The sequence below is a fragment of the Brassica oleracea genome, chromosome C1 (genome assembly GCF_000695525.1).
Source record: "Brassica oleracea var. oleracea cultivar TO1000 chromosome C1, BOL, whole genome shotgun sequence".
Classification (NCBI taxonomy): domain Eukaryota; kingdom Viridiplantae; phylum Streptophyta; class Magnoliopsida; order Brassicales; family Brassicaceae; genus Brassica; species Brassica oleracea.
Window position 1 is genome coordinate 7,097,880 of NC_027748.1, and position 25,126 is coordinate 7,123,005.

At 36.7% G+C, this 25,126-nt stretch overlaps 4 protein-coding genes and 1 pseudogene across 6 annotated transcripts; 3 read left to right on the top strand and 2 right to left on the bottom strand.

Moving 5' to 3' along the window:
• Positions 1-609: 609 nt before the first annotated feature.
• On the top strand, positions 610-1,152 carry LOC106300140. Its single transcript, XM_013736228.1, has one exon. It carries the CDS (start codon positions 657-659, stop codon positions 1,041-1,043), a length of 387 nt encoding a protein of 128 aa, XP_013591682.1. The 5' UTR covers positions 610-656; the 3' UTR covers positions 1,044-1,152.
• Positions 1,153-4,971: 3,819 nt separating this feature from the next.
• Positions 4,972-7,858, bottom strand: LOC106307049 (leucine-rich repeat extensin-like protein 5). Of its 3 annotated transcripts, none has more exons than XM_013743895.1 (2): positions 6,342-7,858; positions 4,972-6,311 (listed from the first exon to the last, which is right to left on the bottom strand). In XM_013743895.1, the coding sequence occupies exons 1-2, from the start codon at positions 7,653-7,655 to the stop codon at positions 5,265-5,267; spliced, it is 2,361 nt and encodes a 786-aa protein (XP_013599349.1). In that variant the 5' UTR covers positions 7,656-7,858; the 3' UTR covers positions 4,972-5,264. The 3 variants fall into 3 exon arrangements, with proteins under 3 accessions (XP_013599349.1, XP_013599358.1, XP_013599344.1); XM_013743904.1 differs by having other exon boundaries at positions 4,972-6,019; positions 6,053-7,857; XM_013743890.1 differs by having other exon boundaries at positions 4,972-7,856.
• Positions 7,859-9,978: 2,120 nt separating this feature from the next.
• Positions 9,979-10,514, top strand: LOC106330336 (annotated as a pseudogene).
• A 333-nt stretch (positions 10,515-10,847) lies between these two features.
• LOC106330345 lies at positions 10,848-11,153 on the top strand. The gene has a single exon (XM_013768828.1). The coding sequence runs from the start codon at positions 10,848-10,850 to the stop codon at positions 11,151-11,153; it is 306 nt and encodes a 101-aa protein (XP_013624282.1).
• A 7,009-nt stretch (positions 11,154-18,162) lies between these two features.
• LOC106309947 (CBL-interacting serine/threonine-protein kinase 12) lies at positions 18,163-20,155 on the bottom strand. Its single transcript, XM_013747113.1, has one exon. The coding sequence runs from the start codon at positions 19,900-19,902 to the stop codon at positions 18,427-18,429; it is 1,476 nt and encodes a 491-aa protein (XP_013602567.1). The 5' UTR covers positions 19,903-20,155; the 3' UTR covers positions 18,163-18,426.
• Between the last annotated feature and the right edge of the window lie 4,971 nt (positions 20,156-25,126).

Genomic DNA, 25,126 nt, shown 5'->3' on the forward strand with positions numbered 1-25,126 from the left:
GGAGAGAGATAAACCGTTTATCTTTAGTAACTTAAAAAACATATAACTTAAAAGATCAGATGAAAATTTTAATAATAATTACAGTTGCAAAAATATAAAAAAATCAAGTTTTTTCCTACAAAAAGACAATATTTAGCTTGAAATACACATTGTTACCAGAAAAAATAAGCTTTTATATATCACGAGCTTTGGGCAGTTGCATTTATTCCCCTCCTATCTAAGAGCACCTTCAAGGCAGATGCAAGGAGGGTTTCTAGGAAAAAATATGGTGTGGGGTCCACCAAAAAGGGAAAGACGGTTGTCTCCTGTCGTGAAATAAGCGACGTATTTTGCACATCAGGCGGAAAAAAAATAGGAAACTCAAGTTGGATATTTGCGCTGAGGATGCTCTAAGCCCTCGTATATCTTAAAGTTATTTTATTTTTAAAATAAAATTGAGTCGAAAATAATTTTAAGTTATTAAATCTTTTAGCCTCTGGTTATTGAAATTTGGAGGATTGAAGTTTACAGAATATAGGATTTTAATATATAATTTTGTTTATCTTCAAAAGACAGTTGTCATATATAATGTTTAATTATTTTTCATAATTCTTCTTCCCCTAATTAATATCACAGCAAAGGTTGTTTTGATAAATTGGTCATCCGTAGGTCTAAGCATGGCTCTGGGTGAGACACCTGGCAGGACAGACGGAGCAGGCGAGTCGATGAGTGATCTAACGGCTGAGCAATTATTCAAGATCAACGAGCTACATATGAAAACGGTACAAGAAGAGAACATGCTGACTAAGCAATCGGCGACTTTACAAGAAGACACGGCGGATATGCCTATTGCCGTCGCGGCGTTCCACAAAGAAAGGATCGGAGAAGCCGACGTGGAGGTGGAGCTTGCGCTTGATAAGTACGAGGACGAAATGGCTCGTATGTTAGCTGAAGCGGATAAGCTGAGGTTAACCACTTTAACTAAAATTGTTGAGATTTTAACGGCGGTTCAAGCGGCGGACTTTCTACTTGCCGGGAAGAAACTTCATTTTGTCGATGCATGAGTGGGGCAGACTGAGAGAACGTTGCCGCCTTGAAGCTTGTGGTGATGATTCCGGTGGAGAATTTTCCGGATGGTAAACTTTGTAGATCGGACGTTATCAGATATATATGTAATAGAGGATAATAACAACAAGATTATACTAATCTTGGCGAAAAAAATATCTTGGCATTATATAATATAAAATCTTCGTTTTTGAATTCTTATTTTGTTCTTCGTAGTTACTAAAATATTTAATACGGAGATTAGAGAGGATGATAAGTAGATACTCTGTAGTCAGTACCCGTACACGTGTGGTGTAATAAGTTACATTGCTCCTATATCAAACGTATGTCGACGTGCGGCTGCGAATGGTGGCGATAACATCCTATAGGATAGATGAAAATGACGAACAAAACGTACAGGTCACGGTAAAATTACCACGTGGCGACAAAATGGTTTAGACTGGACAGTTGGCAATAATAATATTATTATAAGTCCGAGCGATATAATAATGTTTTAAAAAGTAAATAAAAAGATTGGAAACATAGTTGGACCACGAAAACTTGAAAATTCTTTGTAAATATATATAATTATGATAGTTTTATAAATTAATAAATATACTTACATATAAGCCTTGTTCTGAAACTCGCTAAGCGCTACACGTGCATTCAGAGTGGACCTAACGATTAATGAAAAAATCGGAATTTAATCGAAAATTAATCGGAGATTAGTGTTAGGGCATTTATTAAATTTGTAATATATAAAATGGTATAAGTATCAAAGTAGTGGGAGTGCTGTACGGTCTAGTGGCTTGCGTCTATAATTGTAACTCAAATAGCTCGGGTTCGACTGTGGAAAACAACAGTTTTGTTAGTTTTTTCACGTTTTCATTAATAACTGAAAAATTACAAAGTTATCTTTATCATCTTCTTCAACCTAAGTTTACTGAAAACCCAGATTTATGGTCTCCAACTGTTTTTTTTTCACGATTCTTGTCATTCAAACTTGTTTTTATTGATTCATGTACGCATATAACAGATTCCAATCCTAATACATGATTTAAACCTTAAAATTTCATTTTCCCACAATTTTTGAGTTTCCCGATTTCTATATTACGCGGCCGCGTTACCTTAAACCATGCTTTACACGGCCAAAACTCGGGCTGGCGTAGAATACATCCGAATTGATCTAACTCGCCATGGTGACCTTCCGTTTCACGATTATACGACCGATTATACAGTTCGGCGGCCGCGTTTTTGAACAAGGCATATAAGTAACATAGTATATTAAAATAAGTTTGAAAAATTATATTAAAATATAAATTTTGTTTTTACTAAAACAAAATTTTAAGAATCTAATTTTTAAACTATACGCAATATTAAAATTTAATGTGTAGAAGTTTTTAAATTTCTTCATCAATATTAAAAGTCCAATGTATGATGTTTAAAGGTACAGAAAGGCGAATTTATAAGTAGTTTGTAGCCATTTGGCTGGTCAAATTCCGCAAAATCTATAAAAGTGTTTAGTTTAGTTTCTAAATTGAAATGCAGTCCATGAATAAATTTTCTCTTAGAATATTCAAACGAGATCTGAATCATAGCCTCAAATAATATGTAGAATGGTTCTTTCAAATCTATTGGTTAGTTTCCAAAAATCTGTTTACTATTAGATTACCATTTTTTGATTAGATCTAATAGACAATGTAACTATAGATCTTCTAAATCACTTATAAAAATAATCGAATTTGAATTAATATAGAAGATGAATAAACAAAAGATGGTAATCTAGATTACTAAAAAAAAAGATGGTAATCTAATAGACAAGAAGAAGCTGTTAATTGAGTTAAGATAGAAGATGCATTGAAGAAAGACAAAGGAAAAGACGTACCGTCATTTTTTCGATATTTAAAGTAAAAATCACATTTTTTTATAAAATGAAAAAATCACATTTTATCATAAATAAAAACATGGGTTCTCAATGAACATACTATAACAAAATACAATCTGTAACTTAAAATTTTTCCGTTACAAAATAAAAAAAATAAAGCTGAACTAAAAATGGTGTTGGAACTACCCTGGAACCATCCATCCATGTACCAACAGAAATAATATCACTATGCAAAGCATCTCCAACTCAACCCAAAATCCTCGAATTTTGAGGTTTTGTGTCATTCCAACCCAACCTTAAATCTTCAAAATATCTTGTATTTTCTTTTTGATCTTTAAAACATCTTCAATCCCATTCTATTTTCTACTCTAAAATAGAGTTTAAAGTAAAAATGATTCAATGTTACTCTATTTTTCACTCTATAATAGAGTAAAAAATAGTTTTACTCCGAATATAGAGTAACTTTTTTTTTTGTTCATCACTCTATTTTTCACTCTAAAATAGAGTACCATTGGAGTAAACTCAAACTCTATTACAGAGTTACTCTATTTTAGAGTAAAAAATAGTTTTACTCCGAATATAGAGTAACTTTTTTTTTTGTTCATCACTCTATTTTTCACTCTAAAATAGAGTACCATTGGAGTAAACTCAAACTCTATTACAGAGTTACTCTATTTTAGAGTAAAAAATAGAGTAAACCATTGGAGATGATCTTGTAGTTATTTCTTGTAGTTATTTCTTGTCATAAATATTAGTAAATTTTGTTAATATCAAGGATTATAATACAAATAAATAAACTTTTAAGTATTGCTTTGATGATTCATGGTTGGAGTAACCAACCCTCAAATTCTCATTATGAAGTTTTTCTCCCTTTAAAATGAGGTCTTGGGTTGGAGATGCTCTGAGTAGTCTGGAAGTGCAAGTGCACATACATTCCCTCCTTAGTTTATCACTTTAGAGCGAATTCAATCACAAACAAGTGTCATGTAGTTAAGATATACTGATAAATAGAAGTGAGAATTTCTATTAAAAAATACTCATATGAAAAAGAATCAGCATGGAGGTTGATGAGAAGGTTAGAAATATGTGGTATTTATGGAAGACTAGAAATGGAATCATCTTTGAAGGGAAGGCAGTCATTGCGCAGGACGTGGTGGAGAAAATTTCAGAGGAAGCACAGTTCTGGTTGAATGCACAAAAACAAGAAAGAGAGAAGGAAGAGGAGGAGAGAAAGGCTCGGGAGGCAGTTAGGAAATGTTGGGAGCCGCCGCGAGCAGACTGGATAAAGTGCAACATTGGAGTGAATTTTGATAAGAAAGTCTCAAGAAATGGAAGAGTTTGGGTGGTGAGAAATGAGAGGGGCAAAATTCTCATGCATAGTAGACGGGTGTTCATTAATGTCAAGTCTCTGGATGAAGCAAAATACAAAGCTCTGTTGTGGTCCTTGGAGAGCTTAAGCTTTCATCATCTCAACAGAGTCATTATTGCATCGGATGATGATACTCTCACAAAGGTGATCCTCAGACCCAAAGTGTGGCCTAATTTCAAAGGGCAATATGTTGAGCTGGAGAAAAGATTGAGAAAAGTGAAGATTAGTAAAAGAAGATAGATCAACAAACAGAAGGGCTTTCTTCATAGCTCAAAGTGCAGTGAATGGGTAGTTATCTGCAATCTTATGTTGCGGCTGGTGGCCCCTTGTGGCTACGAGAATTGTTTGAGAATGAAGAAGCTTTGCCCTCTACTTAGTTGATCATTGTCATGTAATCGATGACTAGATTTTTGAATCTTATGTTATAGCTTTGAACCAGCTGTTATATATTCGGGAAGAGTAGCTTTGATTGGTTTGTTGGTCTAATGAGTTTTTTGGATAACGGAGTTCTCCCCCGCTGTGGCCGATCTTCTGTAACTGAATGTTGGTCTTGATGACCTTATATTAATCTAACAGATGACAAAAACAAAAAAACAAAAAAATTCAAAAAGATAGTTTAATTTATAAGGCAAAAATACAGAACAATTTAAGCAACAATGATTTTTATTATATAAGCTAAACAAGACTAATGAAAGATATAAGGAGCATAAAGATGAGTTGCTCCATTTTTGGATAGTTTCTCTTATACATATTTTTTCCCCCGCAACTCCTAATTTATCTTAGATAATTTTCCTCCTCGTATATATATATATATATATATATATATATATATATATATATCTTTCAGAGAATCTCACCAGTCCACCACACACACCTCTGAAATAAATGGTATAAACGACTCCGTATCCTTCGATGTGAGACGACAACGTTTCGGTTTTGGGTTTTGGCATAACTGATGGAACCCATGCGAGAAAAGCCTGAAAATAATCAATAAAAGGGAGGCGGTGGAGGAGAAGCGTATGATACTCCGGGAATAGGCGGTAGTGGTCCTTCGTAACCAGGAGGTGGCGGTGGTGGGCTATGGTGAATCACCGGAGGAGGTGGCGAAGATGGCGGCGGACTATAGTGGACGGACGGTGGTGGTGGAGGTGAGTTGTAGTAAACAGGGGATGGCGGAGGAGTGTAATGTACGGTCGGAGGCGGAGGTGGAGGTGGTGAGTGATCTATGCAAGGTGGAGGAGAATATACTGGCGTTGGTGGAGGTGGTGGGGATAGATAGTGATAAACCGGTGGTGGTGGTGAGTGCGGTGGTGGAGGTAACGAGTAATGTGGCGGCGGAGGGGGTGAGCTGTAATAGTAAGGGGCTGGTGGTGGTGAAAATTGAGGTGGCTGTGAGGGAGATGGTTGTGGTGGCTGCGGTGGGTAGTATGTCGGAGGCGGAGGTGGTGGTGAAGGAGAATATGTTGGTGGCGCGGGAGATGGAGGACAGTGACCTGCCGACGGTGGAGGTGATGGAGGAGAGTAACCTGTCGACGGTGGTGGTGGTGATGGAGGAGAGTAACCCATCGACGGTGGTGGTGATGGAGGAGAGTAACCCGTCGACGGTGGTGGTGGTGATGGAGGAGAGTAACCTGTCGACGGTGGTGGTGATGGAGGAGAGTACCCCGTCGACGGCGGTGGTGGTGGGGGAGAGTAACCCGTCGACGGTGGTGATGGTGGGGGAGAAGGACCCGTCGACGGCGGTGGTGATGGAGGTGAGTGACCCGTCGACGGTGGTGGTGATGGAGGAGAGTGACCTGCGGACGGCGGTGGTGATGGAGGAGAAAACCCAGTCGGCGGCGAGGGTGATGGCGGGGAGTGACCTGTCGATGGTGGTGGTGATGGAGGAGAATAAACCGGAGTGGGAGGAGGAAATGGAACTACACCAGGAGGACTAGGAGAACCAGGCGGTGACTGAGAACCCGGTGACGGTGGAGTTGACGGAGGAGACGGACCAATGGTTGGAGGACTAGACGGCGAAACAGGACCAGGAATTGGAGAAATGGGAGACGGCGGCACCACCATCGGAGGACTAGCTGGCGAAATAGACGGCGAAGGAGGTGAACCACCAGGAGATGGTGTTGTCGGCGGTGACGGGACTACAACCGGAGGCCGAGGACTAGGAGTAACAGAACGCCCACATCCAAACGATGCACAATTCACCGGCGGCAAAGACAAGAAAGCCGCACATTGCCCCGGAGATCTCTGCGCAGGTCTCGTCGGTATACAGTTACGCCGATCATCAACCCCAGGCAAACCGATACATACCGGCGGCTCTCCGGTGAAGAAATTGTAGCTGAAATTAAAGTTCTCCAGTCTCGGCAACTGACAAATACTCGCCGGAATCTTCCCGGAGAATCTATTATGCGCCACATTTAACTGTTCCAACGAAACCATTCCGCCGGTACTCGCCGGTAACGACCCCACCAGCTCGTTGAAACTGAAATCAAACACGGTGACGTTTTTCAACCGTCCGATCTCCGACGGCAAGCAAGAGTTAAACCCATTGTTCATGAAGATGATCTCTTCCAAGTTCCTCATATCGCCCAAACTCGTCGGAATACAACCGTGGAACTGATTATTCGCCACAACGATGACGGAAACCGGTGAATCTCCCAAATTATCCGGTAACTCGAACCGGAACCGGTTATGGTTAATGAAAATCGCATCTAGATCTTTACTGAAGAGCTCTCTCGGTACAGGTCCTTCAAACTCGTTAAACCGTAGATCCAGAAACTTCAACGACGGTAACTGGAGGATAACCGCAGGAAATATACCGGCGAACCGGTTATTGCTGAGATCTAACTCGAACAGAAGCTTAAGCCGGTTAAACCGATGCGGTACGGTTCCACAAAACCGGTTCGAGTTAACGTGGAACAGAGCAAGATCCGTTAACAAACCAAGCTCTTGAGGCAAGTATCCAGCAATGTCAGCGTGGTTGAGATCTATCCCGGCGACTGTACGGATCCGTGGGTTATCCGGCGCCGGAGCACAGTAAACGCCGGTGTAACTGCAGACGTCGGAGCCGATCCAGTTGGCGGTGAAGTTGTTTGGATCAGAGAGAATGGCTTGTTTCCAAGCTTGAAGAGCTACGTAAGCACTTCGAAGACGTGGATTCTCGAAGACGAGAGATGGGTCGACGACGACATTCTCGCCACGGTCGCCAAAGTCGTCGCGGTAGTACAGAAGCTGTCGCTGTCGGATCAGATGGACCTCTTTGTCTGAAAGATCGCTGTTGGAACTAGCGAGTGAATAAGAGTGAGAGAGACCAGTAGAAAACAAGAAGGTAAAATGAAGAACAAAAAGAGCGTAGATCTGAGCCATCTTCTTCGTCTTCATTGCTTCAGAGAAACATACATTTGAGTAGAATGGCAGATAGTGAGAGAGATTTGAAGGATGACGAAGGGTAAAATGAAGACAAGAAGTTAGAAAACAAACAGTGTGAAAGAGAGAATTATTAGAGAGAGAGGACAGGTCTTTCACAGCTCAGCCCTACACGCATATACTCTCTCTCTGTGCACTCTTATTTTATTACACTTTGAAAAGCAAGATGAATTATTAAATTATGTGTCCATACAATCCATAACATTTTAATAAATGTAAGATCGACTTTTAGTGACCTTTTTTTTTGAACTGATCACATGAATTATATACGTTACGAATTATACATTTGGATTAAAGACAAATTGCATTCCTCTATGCACTTGGCAGTAACTTCTGATCATCAACAATTCCAATACAACTACTACTAATAGTTTTAATGATCAACGACCGATATAGTTAGAAAATTTGAATCGGAATGTTAAAATCAAACCCAAAAATCAATGATAACATTTTTGGTCGCTTGACATGGATTATCATTGTTGTTTTAAAAGCCCATCAAATTAAATGCCGTTGGGCTTTGTATTTTACGGTTATGTGTTGTGACAATCTCTTGAGTCTCTGACAGTAAAGTTAAATGAATTAGGTGAAACTTGAAAGTCACGTGCATTCATTTTCTTTTGAGGTGTCCTAAAGTCATTAAAACTTTTCAACAATGAACTGTGCTGATGTCGGAATCGTCTTTATACTACATGCCCCACAGTATATCCATACAATCTAGAATTGCTCTATATTGGATTTGGATATTTTTAAAAGCACTAGTGTTATCTGTTATGTGTTTACCGTTGACGTTTTTACTAATTACAAAATAATTTGAATTTATATGGTTTAGTATGCTTCTAGATGTTTGTAATTTCGATTTGGAACAAAATGAATTTATATGGTTTAGTATCATTCAAGCTTCGCTCTTAGCCTCTTAGTCAAAAAAAGAAAGAAACTTCACACTGTACATATGAAATCTTACATCTAAAACAAGATGTAGCATAACTTGATAAACATATACGAATTTACTAATTGCTAATTTACATTAGACTAAGGGGGGGGGGGGGGGTGTTATTGGGAGTTAAATTTTGAAGAAATTTTAAAATTTAGAGATTTCATTGTTATTGGTTTATGAATTCTTAAAATCTTATTAGAATCCGTTGTTATTGGTTTGTGGACTTTTAAATTCTATGAGAATCCTATGTTATTCAAAAAGTTTAGTTTTTATTGATTTTGTAATTCTATTAAACTCTTTTGTTATTGGGACATAAATTCTCTTTAGTTTTACTCATAACACTCAACTTTACAAATATCACGTATAGTCATAGGATTTTCAAAATCTATGTAACAAAAACACAAAAACACAAACACAACAAGATTTTTTTACATTTTTATTGTCAAGTCAAAGATAGTTATAAAAAGAAAACTAAAGATAAAAGAAATTATTAAAAATAACAATTTTTTAAAAAAAAATCTTTCATGAAATATAACTATTTGATATTAAAATAAAATCATGAGAAAATTCATAGGTTGATCTTAAAAACTTTAAAACAAAAATCAAACAAGACAAATCAAAATGTCAAAATATTGAAAAACCAAAATTATTTTTAATTTTCAAATAGTTCTATTTTATGAAAGATTTTTTTTAAAAAAATAATAATAGAAAGATAAGTTTGGAAAGAAAAGTATATATGAAAATCTATAATAATCAATGACAATTTATACAATATTTTGGGTAAAATTCATCAAATCTGCTTAACTTTTAAAAATCTACTAACTCTTAGAATTTTCAAACTCCACACGAATTCTATTTCCAACATGCCTCCCTAAATATCTATTATTATAACCGGATATCAATTGTAAATGAGTCATTTACATAAACGGAAACTGTTAAATAAGATCGTTTAGTATTGATGTTGTATATTGTTTATCACATGTAGACCCTTCCCACAAGAAGAGAGAACTCGTATCTTATTTTTGAAAATAAAATTGTCTGGCAAGTATTACTAATTTACTATTCATCCGTGCTCTTTTGTCCGTTACCTTTCAGAAAGCAAAGATCCACAAACCAAGGGAGAAAACATCCAATTTAACAAAAGGTTAAACCACGCTTTCGCAAAAAAGCCTATCATATCTTGATTCCACGTACCCTCCGTACATGCATGTTGTTGTAATTACATTTTTTAACATAACGCACCTATATAATATATCTAGTTACAAGTATATGATGCACCAATCCAATGTAATATAAGAGTAATAACATTTTTTTAAAACTCACGAATGTAAGCAACGCATAGAGATGGCGAGTAGTACTATTTCGAGTTGCGGGATTGAGAAAATTAGAAAAGAATGTTACTACGAACGGATGAGTTTACAACCTAATAAACGCATAGTTGATCTCATAGAAGTGATCATGTTTCAACGATCCAACGCCGACGATCATCACACTCGAAAACTCGTTGGTAAAACCATTAACGACTTAGTTACATAAAAAATCATCAACGACTTTCCAAAAAACACCGTAAAATGATCGGAGCTCTTAGACCGAAGCTGCTAGCTACTTTGCACCATTGTGAAACTCTTCTCTACAGAATGGTCTTCTATGGATATGGTGGAATGACCTCCTTCATCTTTTATTAGAGTGGTGGGATGCCGTCCTTCATCTTTCATTAGAGTTATATACGCTCTTTGTGGATCCCATGCCGACACTAGCTTTCTCAGCATCTCCTCAACATGGATGAAAACGTCGAAGATGGACAAGATGGTGATGGTTCCATTAGCGATCTTACTGCGATGCAGCTTGCGAGAATCAATGGTCTTACTAAATTTTTTTAAGACCCCTAAAAGTTCATGTCGCCCTGTAAAAAGAAGATAAAAAATTAGGAGTATAAGAATTTGATGTGTTAAAAAAAAAGAATTTGCATCATTCTTTTATTTTCTCTTTCTTTACACGACGATCTTTGGGTTTTTAATCAATTTGGGTTTGAAAGCACTATACAACACTTTATCGTAGGGCACGTGGATATGAACTGTTTGCTTAAAATACCAGTGGGTGCATCCGTAGAGTGCATCTCTACTTGGAGATTAGTCTAAATTCTTTCACAGGTCCGGAATACTCAGATTACTAAAATAAATAAATGAGAGAATTTGCAATAGGATGTTGCGGATATGCCAATGGTTATCAAAGTTTTCTCTAAGGATTTGGTTGAAGCTGGCGAGGCCGTTGAAGAAGCTTTAGATAAGAATGAAGAAGGCATGACAGTTCTAATGGCGGAGGCTGATAAGCTGAGGCTAGATACAATTAGGACGATCGTGGAGGTTTTGACTCCTGTTCAAGTGGCGGCTCTTTTGCTCTCCCTGAAAAGATTACACGTTTCGTTGCACGAGTGGGGAAGAGGTAGAGAAGAGTGTTGTCTCGTGTGTGCAGCCGCTAGAGGTGGAGCTGGGAAGTCAAAGAGATCAGCCACTTGTTGATGTGGGAGTGTGAGTTCTTTAAGGTTTTAGAAATAGTCTTCTGTAATAGTTTGGTCTAAGCAGAGATGAGATGTGTCTTTATGTTTGTGTGTGTGATAGTGAGACGTAGTTACGAAATGCATAAGCTTTATGCTTTTGTCTTATATAAGGAATAACAAAAGTTGTAAACCCTCAAAAGACGGCATCTTCTTATTCATATGAATACAAATAAGTTATAAATACACACGTCAAGATTTTAACTGTGTTTTTCTTTGCCAAGTTGAACTATTTTCCCAGTTTTATTGATTTGGCCTTGTTGTAAATTCCTGTGACATTTGAGATGTAGTGAGTATAGTGTTTTGCTCTGGTTCTTCAAAATGGCAAAGCATTACGATTTACGAAGATATACAACTTTAATAAAATAAAATAAAAAATTCAAAAAAAAAACTTTAATAAAATATGTATAGACCCTAAACTAAACAAGGGGAAAGTGACATTTTGTGGAAATTAAGGGAGTGGCTGTCTATCATTAAAAAATAAAAAGTGATTGGCTGTTGTTGAATCTTTGTAACATTCGAATATTCCTTTTGTAGATTCTGCATCCAAAGTTTAAAAAAACAAAGGTATTTACATTAGAGATATATATAAGAGAAATTGCATTCTATAACTATAAAAACTATTATTCACTTTATAACCATATCAAAAACATGATTAGGCGTGGACTCTTGATTACGTGTTTGGGTTCAGATCGGATATTTCAGATTTTTGGTTATTCCGGTATTGGGGTTTAGAATCTGTTCATTTATTTTTACTTATCGAATCGGGTTTGGATATTTTTCATTCGAGTTTGGTTATTTTATGTCGGGTTCAAATATTTAAATTTAAAAAAAACAAATTTTGAATTGCTCAAACTTTTTATACTTCGAATTTTACCACTATCTTAAGTGATTTTCTAATTTTTAATAAGTTGGACGATTAATAGGTTTGGAGATAAAACTTGGAAAATAGAAAAGACACTAAACTGAAATGTAACTTTTGTTAATGCATAAAACAAGAAGATTGACATACATTTTAAGTGAATATAAAATTAATTTATCCGTAATTATATGTATATATTTGATTTTGGGTCATGTGTATCGTTAATATAAATATTTTGAATAAACTGAGAGAAGTAAATTAGGAATTTAGGGTTAAATATATATGTTCGATTATCTTCAGATATCTATTCGAGTTTGGATTACCCGTTCAGATTTGAATATGCTATCTTTCCTAACTCAATATCCGTTTAGGTATTTTGCTATTTTGATTTGGATTTCAGTTTAAGATTTTCGGATCGGGTTTGGGTACCAGTTCGAATAACGAGTAAAATTTCCATGCATATGCTACTTACATAAGAGAATCTTCAACTCTACTCTATTTTTCACTCTAAATATAGTTTAGAGTAAAAGTGTTACAATGGTGTTTTATTTTTCACTATATAATAGAGTAAAACTAGGGGTTGGCCCGCCCTACGGGCGGGTAAGTTTACAACAAAATCATTTTATATCAAACATTTTAAAATTACTTTAAATTAAATATGATAAATATTTGTTTTCTAAGATCTTATTATAAATTTATTAATTTTTTGAATTTTATATTTATTTGTTAACATTTGACCTTTGTTTATAATTTTTACGTGTTTGGATTTTTATTTGTTATCAACTATATTTTATAAAATTGTACTATTTTATTTTAAGTATTCATTTCAGTTGTATTTATGATGGAAATACATTTTCTTTTACATTTGCATGAGATTATATGTGTAGTATTTTAATATATTTTCTTAATTGTGTGTTAAAGTTTTATACGGACTTGTAAACTCGACGGACTTGTGCGGCCTATGCTAGAACCAATGTGACTCTGTAACACACGCTTGTTCAAGAAAATAGTGATATGCCTGAAAATTTCTCCGTATTTATCTTTGTATAGAATCTTTTAAAGTGCGTAAAAAGCGTTGTGGTGCTATTTTGTTGTTTCTAGAAGTGTTTGTCAATAATGATAATAGCCTAATAGGTATGGTACTACTTTTTATTGTTTTATTTGTTTGATCTTGTGATTTTTTTGATTGTGCTAAATCTTATTTTGATTTTGATGTCCAGAAATGGGAAAATGTAAGTGAGATTGACTTTTTATTTTATTAATGTTAACATGGATTTGATGAGACGGAAAAAATATATTAGCGTAAATGGATTTTTAATTAAAAAAAATTATATATACTGTTGAAGATATATTTTGAATTATATTATGTATTTTTTTACTAAATTGGTATTTGTTGACTAATATTTTTACCAAACACAAGTTCTATTAAGTATTTTGAGTAAACTTATGGTTCTATTTGTTATATTATTATTTTGAACTGATTTTTGTAAAATATTTATTTTTATTATGTATTAATAATTTACTGTGGGCTGCATCATGTTTTTGCTTATTTATCTATGCTTGAACTTGGTATAAAAAAAATTATGTGAGACTCCCTTTTTCATGGGTGTTTGATGACATTTGAAGAAGAATAATGTAAATAGATTTCTCTTCTTTCTGATTTTGTGCAAAAATTCCTATTTATTCTTGGAATTTATGTATTTTGTATAATATAATATATGTTTAACTAAATTATTATTTTGTTACGAAAATTGTTTAATAAGTTTTTTTATGTCTTTTCACTAAATACTTATTATTTATTTGTTATATCTTGTGGGGAAACAACCAAAAAAAATTCTGATCTCCAGGCCTTTTAGGAGCACACTTAGTGTGGATTTGCTGCTAGTCATGGAACATGTCCTAGCCGTGAAACGTATGAAAATCGTGAACTTAAGTTGGTGCTTTCCCGAGTAAGCAAAGAAAAAACATATCCTTTTTGCAACCGAGAGCAAAAATCATTATACTGTCACAGTTGCACAGCCTACTAAACTATTTGATGCCATTCTAAGTTGCTTTTCTGTGGTTTTCATAATATGTTTTACTTCTACAATCAAGATAGAGGACTGCAAGGGAAATTAAAGAGGTAAAAACTCAATCAGCAGCATGAATTTGCAATATATAACGTTAAGAGAGTAAGAGAAAAAAACAAATGATCACCTGCAATGTGATAGCGTTGTGCATAATCAAATCAATTTCTGACTTGAATGGTTATAGCATCTTCCTAACTTTGACGTCCTTGTTCGTCGGCAAGATCACAGAGACAATACATTGTACCCAATTAAATGAGCTTTGACTGCTCTCCCTGTCTTATTGGAGATGGTTCCAGCACCGCTTTAGTGTTTTTCGCTAATCAGAGTCTTTTCATAACCTCTTTTGCGAGTTTGGCCATATTATATTTAACAGTATAAAAGTACGTGCTCACATTGACCATATTATATTAACTTTATGAAAGTACGTGCTCACGTTGCGAGTTTGGCAAAGAAATAAAAATAAAACATTTAGGACATCACAAGTAAAAAGACGGTAAGTGCTCACATTGACCATATTATATTAACTTTATAAAAGTATGCTTTTGACGTCCTTTGCTTTGTGTGAACCATCTCCTCTGACCATGAACCATTTTAACCTTCTCAATCATTTTCTTCCTATGCACTCGACCCCGTATTGCAGAACAGGCTCATCATCCTACTAATTATAACTTCAAACGACGGTCGTTTTGCTGGATCACTGTTCCAAGAACGTATCACAAAAAGGTTATAAATACCCTAGACACCCTAACCAATGATTTGAGGGAATATTTGGCGAAACAATGTATAATACGTATATCGTGTCTTACGTTTGCCAACAATCTTCGACTATGGATGCGATCTGAGGATTTAATCTTTCAGGCAAGTCCAACCGTCGGTCCATGAATCCCACAACTCCAACAACCTATTTTAAACTTGATTAGAATCTTTATTATTGTGCTATAATCTCACAAGTTGATAAGGTACCTGGATAGAGCTTAGACGGTCCCATGGAATTAAAGTAGTCATTAGCTCCCATAAGATGATTCCAAAGCTGAGCACATCACACCTGTTACAACAAAAGTATTGAGTTTTTAATCCAAAATTCTAAGATACTGAACAATGTATCACAAGAAAGAGAGTAAGCAAGGGTTAATACGTACTTATCATTCGGAGGTTCACTCCTTAGAACTTCAGGGGCCATCCACTGTGGCTGCACAGAAAAAATATTAATGATGGTTCATTACAGAACCGCAAGAGTGTTATATCGGTTTATAGAATCAGAGATGGCTTACTGTTCCTTTCCCGGATCTAGTGCTTAAGAATGTTGCGCTCTTCCACTTTGACAGCCCAAAGTCTACAACCTAGGGAATAAGTTTTTTTTTTGTAACTTTATAAGTAAATAGATCATTTTTACAGGTCGTCAATAGTGCGACTTGTAGAGGAAAATTAAGGCATTTAGTTGTTGTACTTGTACCTTTACATTCTAGTTTCTGTCGACGAGAAGATTGGAAGATTTCAAGTCCCTATAAGTAATTCATTCCCCTAGCCAGCAACAACAATGGAGAACCCGTATTCTCTCAGCCTTTCACATGGTTTTGTTCTTTTTATGGAAGATGAAAGTCTTACAACATCAAGGGCCATCCTAAGTTTCTTGTCCTATGGCTGATTCGAGCTATGAAGTATTTTGAATAGACTCCATCTAATCATCACAACCGGAAATAAACAAATTAACACAGGGTGCAAAATAATCTATAACGCATTTCAATAAGGAGCAACACTACTTCCAGATCAAGAGATCAATAATCTCACCTTGGCAGATACTCCATTGATAAGAATTCACTTAAGAGTTGTTACTGATTTCTGAAAGTCTTGTAGATTCAGAGCCCAACGTGCGGATCATCCTGAGTATGCCACAACCATTAAAGTATTTGCCATGCTAATTAACTATAAGATTTAATCTTTAAATATAGATGTAATTAGTTTTTAAAAAAAGGCAGAACTTACTATTTGTCCGACACAAACTTTCTCTATAATCTGGAAGACAAAAGAGCTATCACCCATTCCTGACAAAAATGAGCACACAAGGTTTATAAGTTATTTATCACTCTCAATCGTGGGATCTGAAATAAACATAAAGCCATAATGATAAGGTAAAGCTAACATAAGGCATTGATCATCAAAAACTTTCAAATTTAAGACAAGAACCTCCTACGGCAACTATAAAACATGCAATCAAGGTGATGAAGAAGCTAAAACTTTTCTAAATATCATGGTGTTTGAACAGCAGCAAGACGAACCTCTGCCGTATTTGAGCAGCGGCAAGAAGAATGCATAAACTCACCATAGTTGAAATTGATGGTATTTGAGCAGCAGCAAGAAGAATGCATAAACTCACCATAGTTGGAATTGATGCTTGACAGAGATTGTTCTTTCAGATTTTGGAGCTGTGAAGCTGTTGGAACTTCAATTGGTCACCTTCGATGATGTTTGGGCCGATTAAATGTGAAAGAGTGGGAGGAGAGGTGGAAACGACGCCAATGCTGGATTAATGTAGTATATTAAGGAAAATTGAAGCCGTTACATAGATGTTGATCGGATTTGGTGAGATCCGAAGGGGTACGGTGACTGAACCCCAAAAGCGATTTCAAAGAAACCCTAAAAAAATCTGGGTCAGCCTGTGTAAAAAAAAAATCAAACGGAGAAGCCCATTGCAATACATTGAGAGAATAGTCTTTAAAGAGCATGCCACGTGTCAGTAAAAGGACCATACTAAAAAGAGGACGTGTCTGCGGGAGGTGAGAGAAAACTCTCATTTATACATATAGATTTATTATTAGAGAGTAAAAAATGAGTTATAGAGTAAATTATTATTTTTTGTTCATCACTCTATTTTTGTCTCTAAAATAGAGTACCATTGGAGTATAATTCAATTTTTTTTTATAAATCATATTGATTATACGGTCTGCCTGGGAGTGTCTGATCCAAATTTGAATAATCGTTTGTTACAATTCACCATGTAAATCACTTGGGTCAAAACCCAAAAAAAATTAACTATTGAAGATGGTCTAACAATACCTACCCCTAATCATTCACAACTCGTTCATCTTTTTATTATATCATGTAAATTGTTTTTTATCAATTTTTTTAATTTTAGTTTTATTTTATCAGTTACCTATACGTCGGTGTTATCATTTCTTTGAATCATTCATAATTTATTTAGACAGTATAGTAGTAAAATTGACAAATGTTCATTTGTGGAGTTTATTGCAATTAAAAAGTTTTTTCTATATAAAAATTTAAAAGACATTTTCAGATGGGCTTTAATAGGAACATGTGGTTGGTTCTGATAAATTGGGTTACAGACTCGCCACTTGCAAGATTATTTACATGAAGAAAAGACAAGGAAGACATGAACTTCTGGCTTTCTAAGTTTAGATTAAAACTCCTGTTCCTTATTTCCCCAACAAGTTATTATGTTCATCATTTCCATATACCTAACGATCGCTGATAGTATTGCCTTATTCTATTTTCTTCAAATAAAATAAGAAAAAGAATAAAACAGATTTAGACTGATTATCAATAATCACACTCAAACAATAGCTCCGAAAGAAATTGCATCATTAATGCATCATTCAAATCAGCATCACAAACATATATGCTATATACTCACATGTAGAATCGAGCAAGCTTGGCCACATCAAGCAAAAACAAAACTTTTTCGTATCTGTGATTGTCAAATCAAATCATGCAGATATAATAATTTACTAGAAAAAGCCAAGTCCATGACAAATTGCTTTCATCATCTCAAAACCAACTTGCATTAGCACAATGACAAAAACACTTCACATGGTGCATGTCAATTTCTTTACCCACAAATAGTTAAAACTCCTGAGACTCACTATCTCAATTTCCCACCATTCACGTCTTCAAGGATCAACAAAAAAACAAGAACGATAACGTTCTTGTCTAGCTCTCTTCTTGTTTCATTACCCATTCTAAGCAAATAAGTGACAAACCAAAAAAACAGAACAAATCTTTTACACATGTTAAAGAGGATTTTTAAGAAGGAAAAAAACAAGTTTCTTTATTTGATTTCATTGTTTTATACATATTAAAAGATCTGATACGAAACTGTTTACAAACTCTTCCACACACACACAAGAACACAAAAAAACTGCTAAAAGGTTAGTAAAAACATAATTCAAAGTCCGTCTCTAACGATCTCTCCAACTGTAAAACATAACATGTTACATACTTCGGTTCTACATTTCACCAACCCTAAGCAGTTTCATCAGTTCGGTTAACAAAACCCCTCATGATCTCATCTTCTACTCAGTGTCAGAAGGCAAGAAACAAACCGGCGGAGAATTCGCCACTCCAGACGCGGTTTCATCAACCACCGCTGACACCGCCACAGGATCATCTACTTCATCAGCCGTCAAGGTCTGCAACTTCGGTTTCAACTCCTTGTTACAAAACTCTTCATACTCAGTTCTATCCCCTCCTTTCTTCTTAACTTCCACAACAACCAAAGACGGCGTCAGCTCGAATATCTCCGCAGCAATAGTCAAAGGACCTTTCACTCCTTGTCTCGACCCTTCAAGACTCACTCTACAATCCTTCTTCCTCACGGTAAAGCTCACAACTTTAGCAATCTCTTCCAGCTTCGATATAATCTTCGAAACCGGAGCTCCCGAGACAAACCTAGACCCTTCCCCATCATCATCAAACAGACCAGACAAATCAAACCCTTGCGAGAACGATATAATATCAAAAGCATTCAAACTCGCAGGCCTAGGCAACCCCCCAACTCTCCTCGCGGGCTTGAAAAACTCAACGTCCGATTCAGAAACGGTAGAAGACCGATCAGACTCAACGGAACCAGTCTCCAACTCATCGTCATCATCAACAACGTTACAAAGCTTATCATCTTCCACGTAGAACTTAACATGCTTAAACCCTTTCTTGAACCAAGAGTTCTCCATAATCTGAGGGAACGTAAACCGTTTCTCCGGATTCGTCTCGAGGAGGCGAGAACACAACCTCGTGAGCTCGGGAGAGAACCACCTCGGACACCTAAACTCTCCTTTGTAAATCTTCTTGTACATAGCCATAACGTTACGGTCGTGAAAAGGGAGGTAACCAGCCATCAAAACAAACAACACAACACCACAAGACCAGATATCAACTTTACCCGCGTCGTACCCCTTCCTAGCCAAAACCTCTGGCGCCACGTAAGCAGGGGTCCCACAGAACGTGTGGAAAAGCCCGTCCTGGCGAATCTGATCGGAGACAGCGCTGAGGCCAAAGTCGGAGACTTTGAGGTTCCCGTTCTCGTCGAGGAGGAGATTCTCCGGCTTGATGTCGCGGTGGTAGACGCCGCGGGCGTGGCAGAAGGTGACGGCGGAGATCAGCTGCTGGAAGTACTTGCGGGCGACATCCTCCTTGAGGCGCCCTTTGGCGACTTTGTTGAAGAGCTCGCCGCCGCGGACGTACTCCATGACGAAGTAGATCTTGGACTTGGTGGCCATGACCTCGAAGAGCTGGACGATGTTGGGGTGGCGGACGCGGCGGAGGATGGAGATCTCGCGCTTGATGTGGGCGATGAGGCCGCCTTTGAGGATCTTCTCCTTGTCGATGACTTTGATGGCGACGCTCTCGTTTGTTTTGACGTTGCGGGCGAGGTAGACCTTGGCGAAGGTCCCGTGGCCGAGGAGCTTGCCCATTTCGTAGCGGCCAAGGATGAGAGCTTGCGGGGAGCTTCTCTCCTTGGGGAGGGAGTTTTCTTTCGTTAGCTCCGCCATGTGGGGGTGTGGTGGATAAAGTTTAAACCTTTTTTGATGTGAAGAATCAGATCGAAATTGAGTCGGTGGTGGAGAAACCGAGAATCTGGGCGAGTCTGGGGGCTCGCTTGGATTTCGAATTCCTCACCTGTTGATTCTCTCTGGTTTGTGAGTTTTTGAGGTGTTGAAGGAGAAGAAGAAGAGGAATCTCTCTCTCTCTCTCTCTCTCTCTCTCTCTCTCTCCGTTTTTTAGGGGTTCACTAGAAATAGCATTGGCTCTGTTTCCATCGTTACCGTATATATTAGGGTATATGCTTTTATGACTTGTGAGTGTTTCCCATAAAGACAAAAATATTAATTAAAAATTTTGAGAAAATTTGTTACTATTAAGTCTTTGGCTACTTGCGACATCGACTTGTGTATCTATATAGCTTTGTAATTAGTTTTGGGTTTATGCATGTTAACGATTCTTTTAAAGTACTGTATCGTCTTGATTTTAATGCGTTACTCAATAATTACTAATCATTTCCCAAAAGAAATCATTTGTTTCAGTTTAGAGAAAAAGCAAAGAGTAACATTAGCATGTTTTAAAAAAAATATCTCAACTTGCCATTTTAAATTATTTTATTGAAAGCCGACGAATATACTGTTCAAAATTTTTAGACGCGGTGAGCATTTTTGAGTGAGTGTAAGAGCATCATTCTCGTGAAGGAAAACCAGTTTTTAATTATGTTAATGTTTAATTATTACAACCTGAATATTTAAAACTTTCTTATTTTAATTCTTTGTTTATAATTGTTGTGATATTAGTTGCTGCACTTGTTCAAAATGTTGTTTATAATTTGTGTGATATTAGTTGCTGCACTTATTCGATATGTTGTGTGTCATGCTTCTTCACCAGAATACCACCACTTGTTTGCTACAAATACTTCAAGACGAAAACATAAGTCACTATCTTGGTTAACAAAATCTTATTTTTCAACCAACCAACAAAAATGTCATCATCAGAGCTATGTTTCGCTACTAATATTCATTTTTAGAACCATTAATGTCAAACAATCACGCAACAAAATTGTTGAGTGATGAAATAGAACTGTCAAAATACATGAATTGATAATGTTGAACAATAAAATAATACAAGTGGTTTACATCCATTCTTTTTCTTTACAATTGCTTTGTTTTAATTATTTTAAAATTATACCCTACATTAAAAGGCTTTTAAAGTGATGTTAAATCTAAATAGCAATATAATTGGTCGATTCAGTAACTAGAAGCTTAAAACTACACTCTCTGTTTTATAATAGTTGATGTTTTAGAAGATGTTCGTTGTTTCAAAATAGATGAAGTTTTGATATATTTATATTGTTTTGAACTTTACTGAAAAATGTGTAACCAATCAAATTTTGCAGTCATTTTTTTAATTGGTTGAAATGATTTTTAAATTATATTTGTAAAGTCAAAAAGAAAAGTAGATTTCTTAATCTTTGTAAAATGAGTCAAAACATCATGTATTGTGAAACAGAGGGAGTATATTCCATGGCATCATTTGAAGTTGTATTTTGTGTTAACAATAGTGTTACCTGTTATAAATCAATTGATGGATGTCCATAACCGGCCCATACGCTTAGAGAGAGAGGCGGCCGCGAGACTTAGAGAGAGAGAGAGAGGCGGCTACATGGTTTAGGAGAAAATGAAACTCAATTTTCTTTTCCTTGTATGATTAGGATTTCCCTTTTCCTTTATGTTTATGAATTGTAATCTTTCCTTTTATCTATCGTGAAATCTCCTATATAAAGGGAACACTTTATGATTAATAAAATACAGAACTTACAGATTCTAAATCCTAAGTTTCACAACACGTTATCAGCCCGAAAGCCTCTAAAACACCCTGAGCCTAAAAACTAAATCGCAAAACCCTAACCCTAATCTACCCGGCGATTCAAACCCGACAAACCCTAATACGTTCGCGTCTCCGTTCTAGCTCGCGTCCAACGATCAGCCCCAACCCCTAGGCGTTCCTGATCCTAGACGACTTCAGCCTCAGCTCGCGTTCCCGGTTTGCTCCAGCTCGTTCGCGACAGACGACCAAGGCGTTTCCAAGCCGATGTTCGAAACCCGATAGGAGTTGGCGCGCGTTCCCGATCCAGCAAGGACAACTCGCGACATCAGCCTCAGTCCGTCCGCAAACAGCTCGATCCAACAACAGTCAGCTCGCGATCCGATAGGAGCCGACTCACGTCTCGTTCGTGTCCAACTCGCGGTTCATCCTTTGGTGGTCCAGTTTCAACAATCTACAAACCTAAAGGTATTTCGAATTCTAAGAACATAATGAACTAACTCGCGACATCAGCCTCAGTCCGTCCGCAAACAGCTCGATCCAACAACAGTCAGCTCGCGATCCGATAGGAGCCGACTCACGTCTCGTTCGTGTCCAACTCGCGGTTCATCCTTTGGTGGTCCAGTTTCAACAATCTACAAACCTAAAGGTATTTCGAATTCTAAGAACATAATGAACTGAATCTGGTTGTTTGTAAAGAATGAAACCCTAAAATATAATCTCTAAGATGAAAGCCATAGGATAATCAATCCCTAATGAGTAAATCGAAGCTCTATAAGTTCGATCCCCAAACCTTAAAACGAGATTGATCCATTGATCAATTAAAATCAAAGTCTTAATGGTTTTGAATCTCAAATCAAATTCCTTTGATCTAAGATCTAATTTTCGAAAATCCTAAAACCCTAATTCGAAAACATTGATTGATTAAACTGATTGAATGCTAATTGAGATTGAATTGATCATCCTGAAATTGAAATTGCATGTTAATAAAATCAAAACCCTAAAACCATAGTTTTGAAAATCGATTTTATTATTTAAAATTGAACATTGATTGATTGATTTGATCACCTAGAACTATTGTTAAGATTGCTTAAACTTGAAATCTGAATAAATTAAAATCGTTTGGATTGTTTAAACTGAAACCTTAATAACCTAGTTTAGATTGTCTTAAAATCGAATCTGAAATTGCTTACTAGGTTAATTGTTCTAGATCATATCATCTCGCGGCCGTCTGGCCTTGTTGCATTCATACCCTAATTTGATCACACTTGATTGATTGCAAATTGCACTTAGAACTTATTCTAGGAATGATATTGAATCAAATCAAATAGTTGTATGGCTTGTTCTTTTGTTTGGCCGAGATTTTGCTTGTCTGATTGCATCATGTATGAACGGATAGAAACCATGTTAGGATTGCAATTACATGACAAACTAAATGCATGAGAGTGAACCGATTGCATCCATGGCCGTGCGGCTTGCTTATTGGCCGAGAGACATAGATCTTGGCCGTAAGACTTGATTGATTGTTTGAACATAAAACCCTAATCGTTTAAACACTAAAACCTATTCCTAAAATATCTAAAAAATATATCAGATGTCGAAAATCAACAACCTTGATTTTGCTGTCCTAAATCTCTCTGAAGATAATTACCTTCAGTGGACGCTTGATGCTAAGATCATCCTAAAATCCAAGGATCTCGGTGAATGTATCACCGAGGGCAATAATGCCAGTGAAAAAATTGATACAGAGCCATCTTGATAATTCGTCATCATCTAGCTGAGAGTCTCAAGGATCAGTATCTAACCATTAAGAATCCACTAGATCTTTGGAAAGAATTGAAATCGAGATATGATCACCAGATAACAGTGATCTTATCTTACCAAAAGCTCGGTTTGATTGGACGAATCTCAGGATCCAAGACTATAAGTCTGTAGATGAGTATAACTCTGCATTGTTTAAGATCGTTTCTAAAATGAAACTGTGTGGTGAAAGTATTACGGATGAGGACATGCTTGAGAAACCTTTTCCACTTTCCATGCAAGCAATATGCTGTTACAACAACAGTACCGTGAGAAAGGTTTCAAGACTTATGCTAATCTTATTTCTTGTCTCTTGCTCGCTAAGCAGAATAATGAATTATTGATGAGAAATAATCAGATGAGACCTCTTGGATCAGCTCCACAACCTGAAGCACACACGACAAAGGACAATAAAGAGTCCAACCACGTTCAAGGAAACGGCCAGGGTGGACGTGGTCGAGACAAATCGAGCGGACGTGGCCGCGGTCGAAGATCTTTTGGCTGCGGGCGAGGGAATGGTCGAGACCATGGACGAGATCGTGGCTTATTTGGAAGATGCCATGGTCGCGGCCGTGGATCTACATTCAAACCCCAACACTCGACCAAATCATCAGACAAATCCGTGTGGCATAGGTGTGGAATGAGCAATCATTGGGCTAAGACTTGTAGGACTCCCAAGCATCTAGTTGACCTCTATCAAGAGAGTTTGAAAGGGAAGAATCCTGAAGCCCATATGACATATCAAGATGATGAAAATGATTTCGATCATGAAAAAGACGATCTTATGGATTATGAAACTTCAGATTGTCTTAAAGACTGAAGTTTGAATTCAACATTTGTAATCTAAATTTTGGTGTTCTTTGATTTGGTGTTTTCATTTCCAATGTTGTCATTTCTTTGAAACTTAATAATAAATGAATGTTTTTTTATAAATGAAGTCTCTAAGCCACACGATCTTAAATGACAAAAGATACTTCATAAACCTAACTCTGAAAAACGCCAACATCTCCACCATTGCGGGTATAGCTAGTCTCATAGAGGGTCATGGCCAGGCTAACATCATGTTGCCTATGGGCACACATCTTGAGATATCAGATGCCTTGTATTCACCCAAATCTAAGAGAAGTCTATTAAGCTTTAAGAATGAATGGCTTTCATATTGAAACCACGGGCGAAGGAAACAAAGAATCCCTTTAAATCTTTGATATCGTCCATGGCCATAAGAAAGTTTTAGAATCCATTCCCGCACTATCTACTGGTCTTTACCATGCTAAAGTCAGTATGATCGAAGTCAATGCCACTTTTAACAAAGAAGCAATCGACAATTTCACTCTAAACTTAAACGACCATTCTCTTAAAGAGAAATGAATCATCCCTAAGCACCTATCTTGTGTTGCTTGTTCCCAAGGGAAACTCATTTCTAGGCCATCACCAGTTAAAGTCACTAAGGAAATGATAAACTTGGTATTTACCAAGTTACTTGCTCAGATAACTTGATTACGAGCTCATTTCCAGACTATACGTCTTGGTAATACTGGTGAATTCACTTCCCAAACGTTTAATGATTACTGTATGTCCATGGGGGTAAGTGTGGAACACTCTGTGGCA

Excerpts from the sequence above, each read along its gene's own strand:
- LOC106330345 (XM_013768828.1), top strand. The coding sequence starts at position 10,848 with ATGCCAATGGTTATCAAAGTTTTCTCTAAGGATTTGGTTGAAGCTGGC.
- LOC106300140 (XM_013736228.1), top strand. The coding sequence starts at position 657 with ATGGCTCTGGGTGAGACACCTGGCAGGACAGACGGAGCAGGCGAGTCG.
- LOC106309947 (XM_013747113.1), bottom strand. The coding sequence starts at position 19,902 with ATGGCGGAGCTAACGAAAGAAAACTCCCTCCCCAAGGAGAGAAGCTCC.
- LOC106307049 (XM_013743890.1), bottom strand. The coding sequence starts at position 7,655 with ATGAAGACGAAGAAGATGGCTCAGATCTACGCTCTTTTTGTTCTTCAT.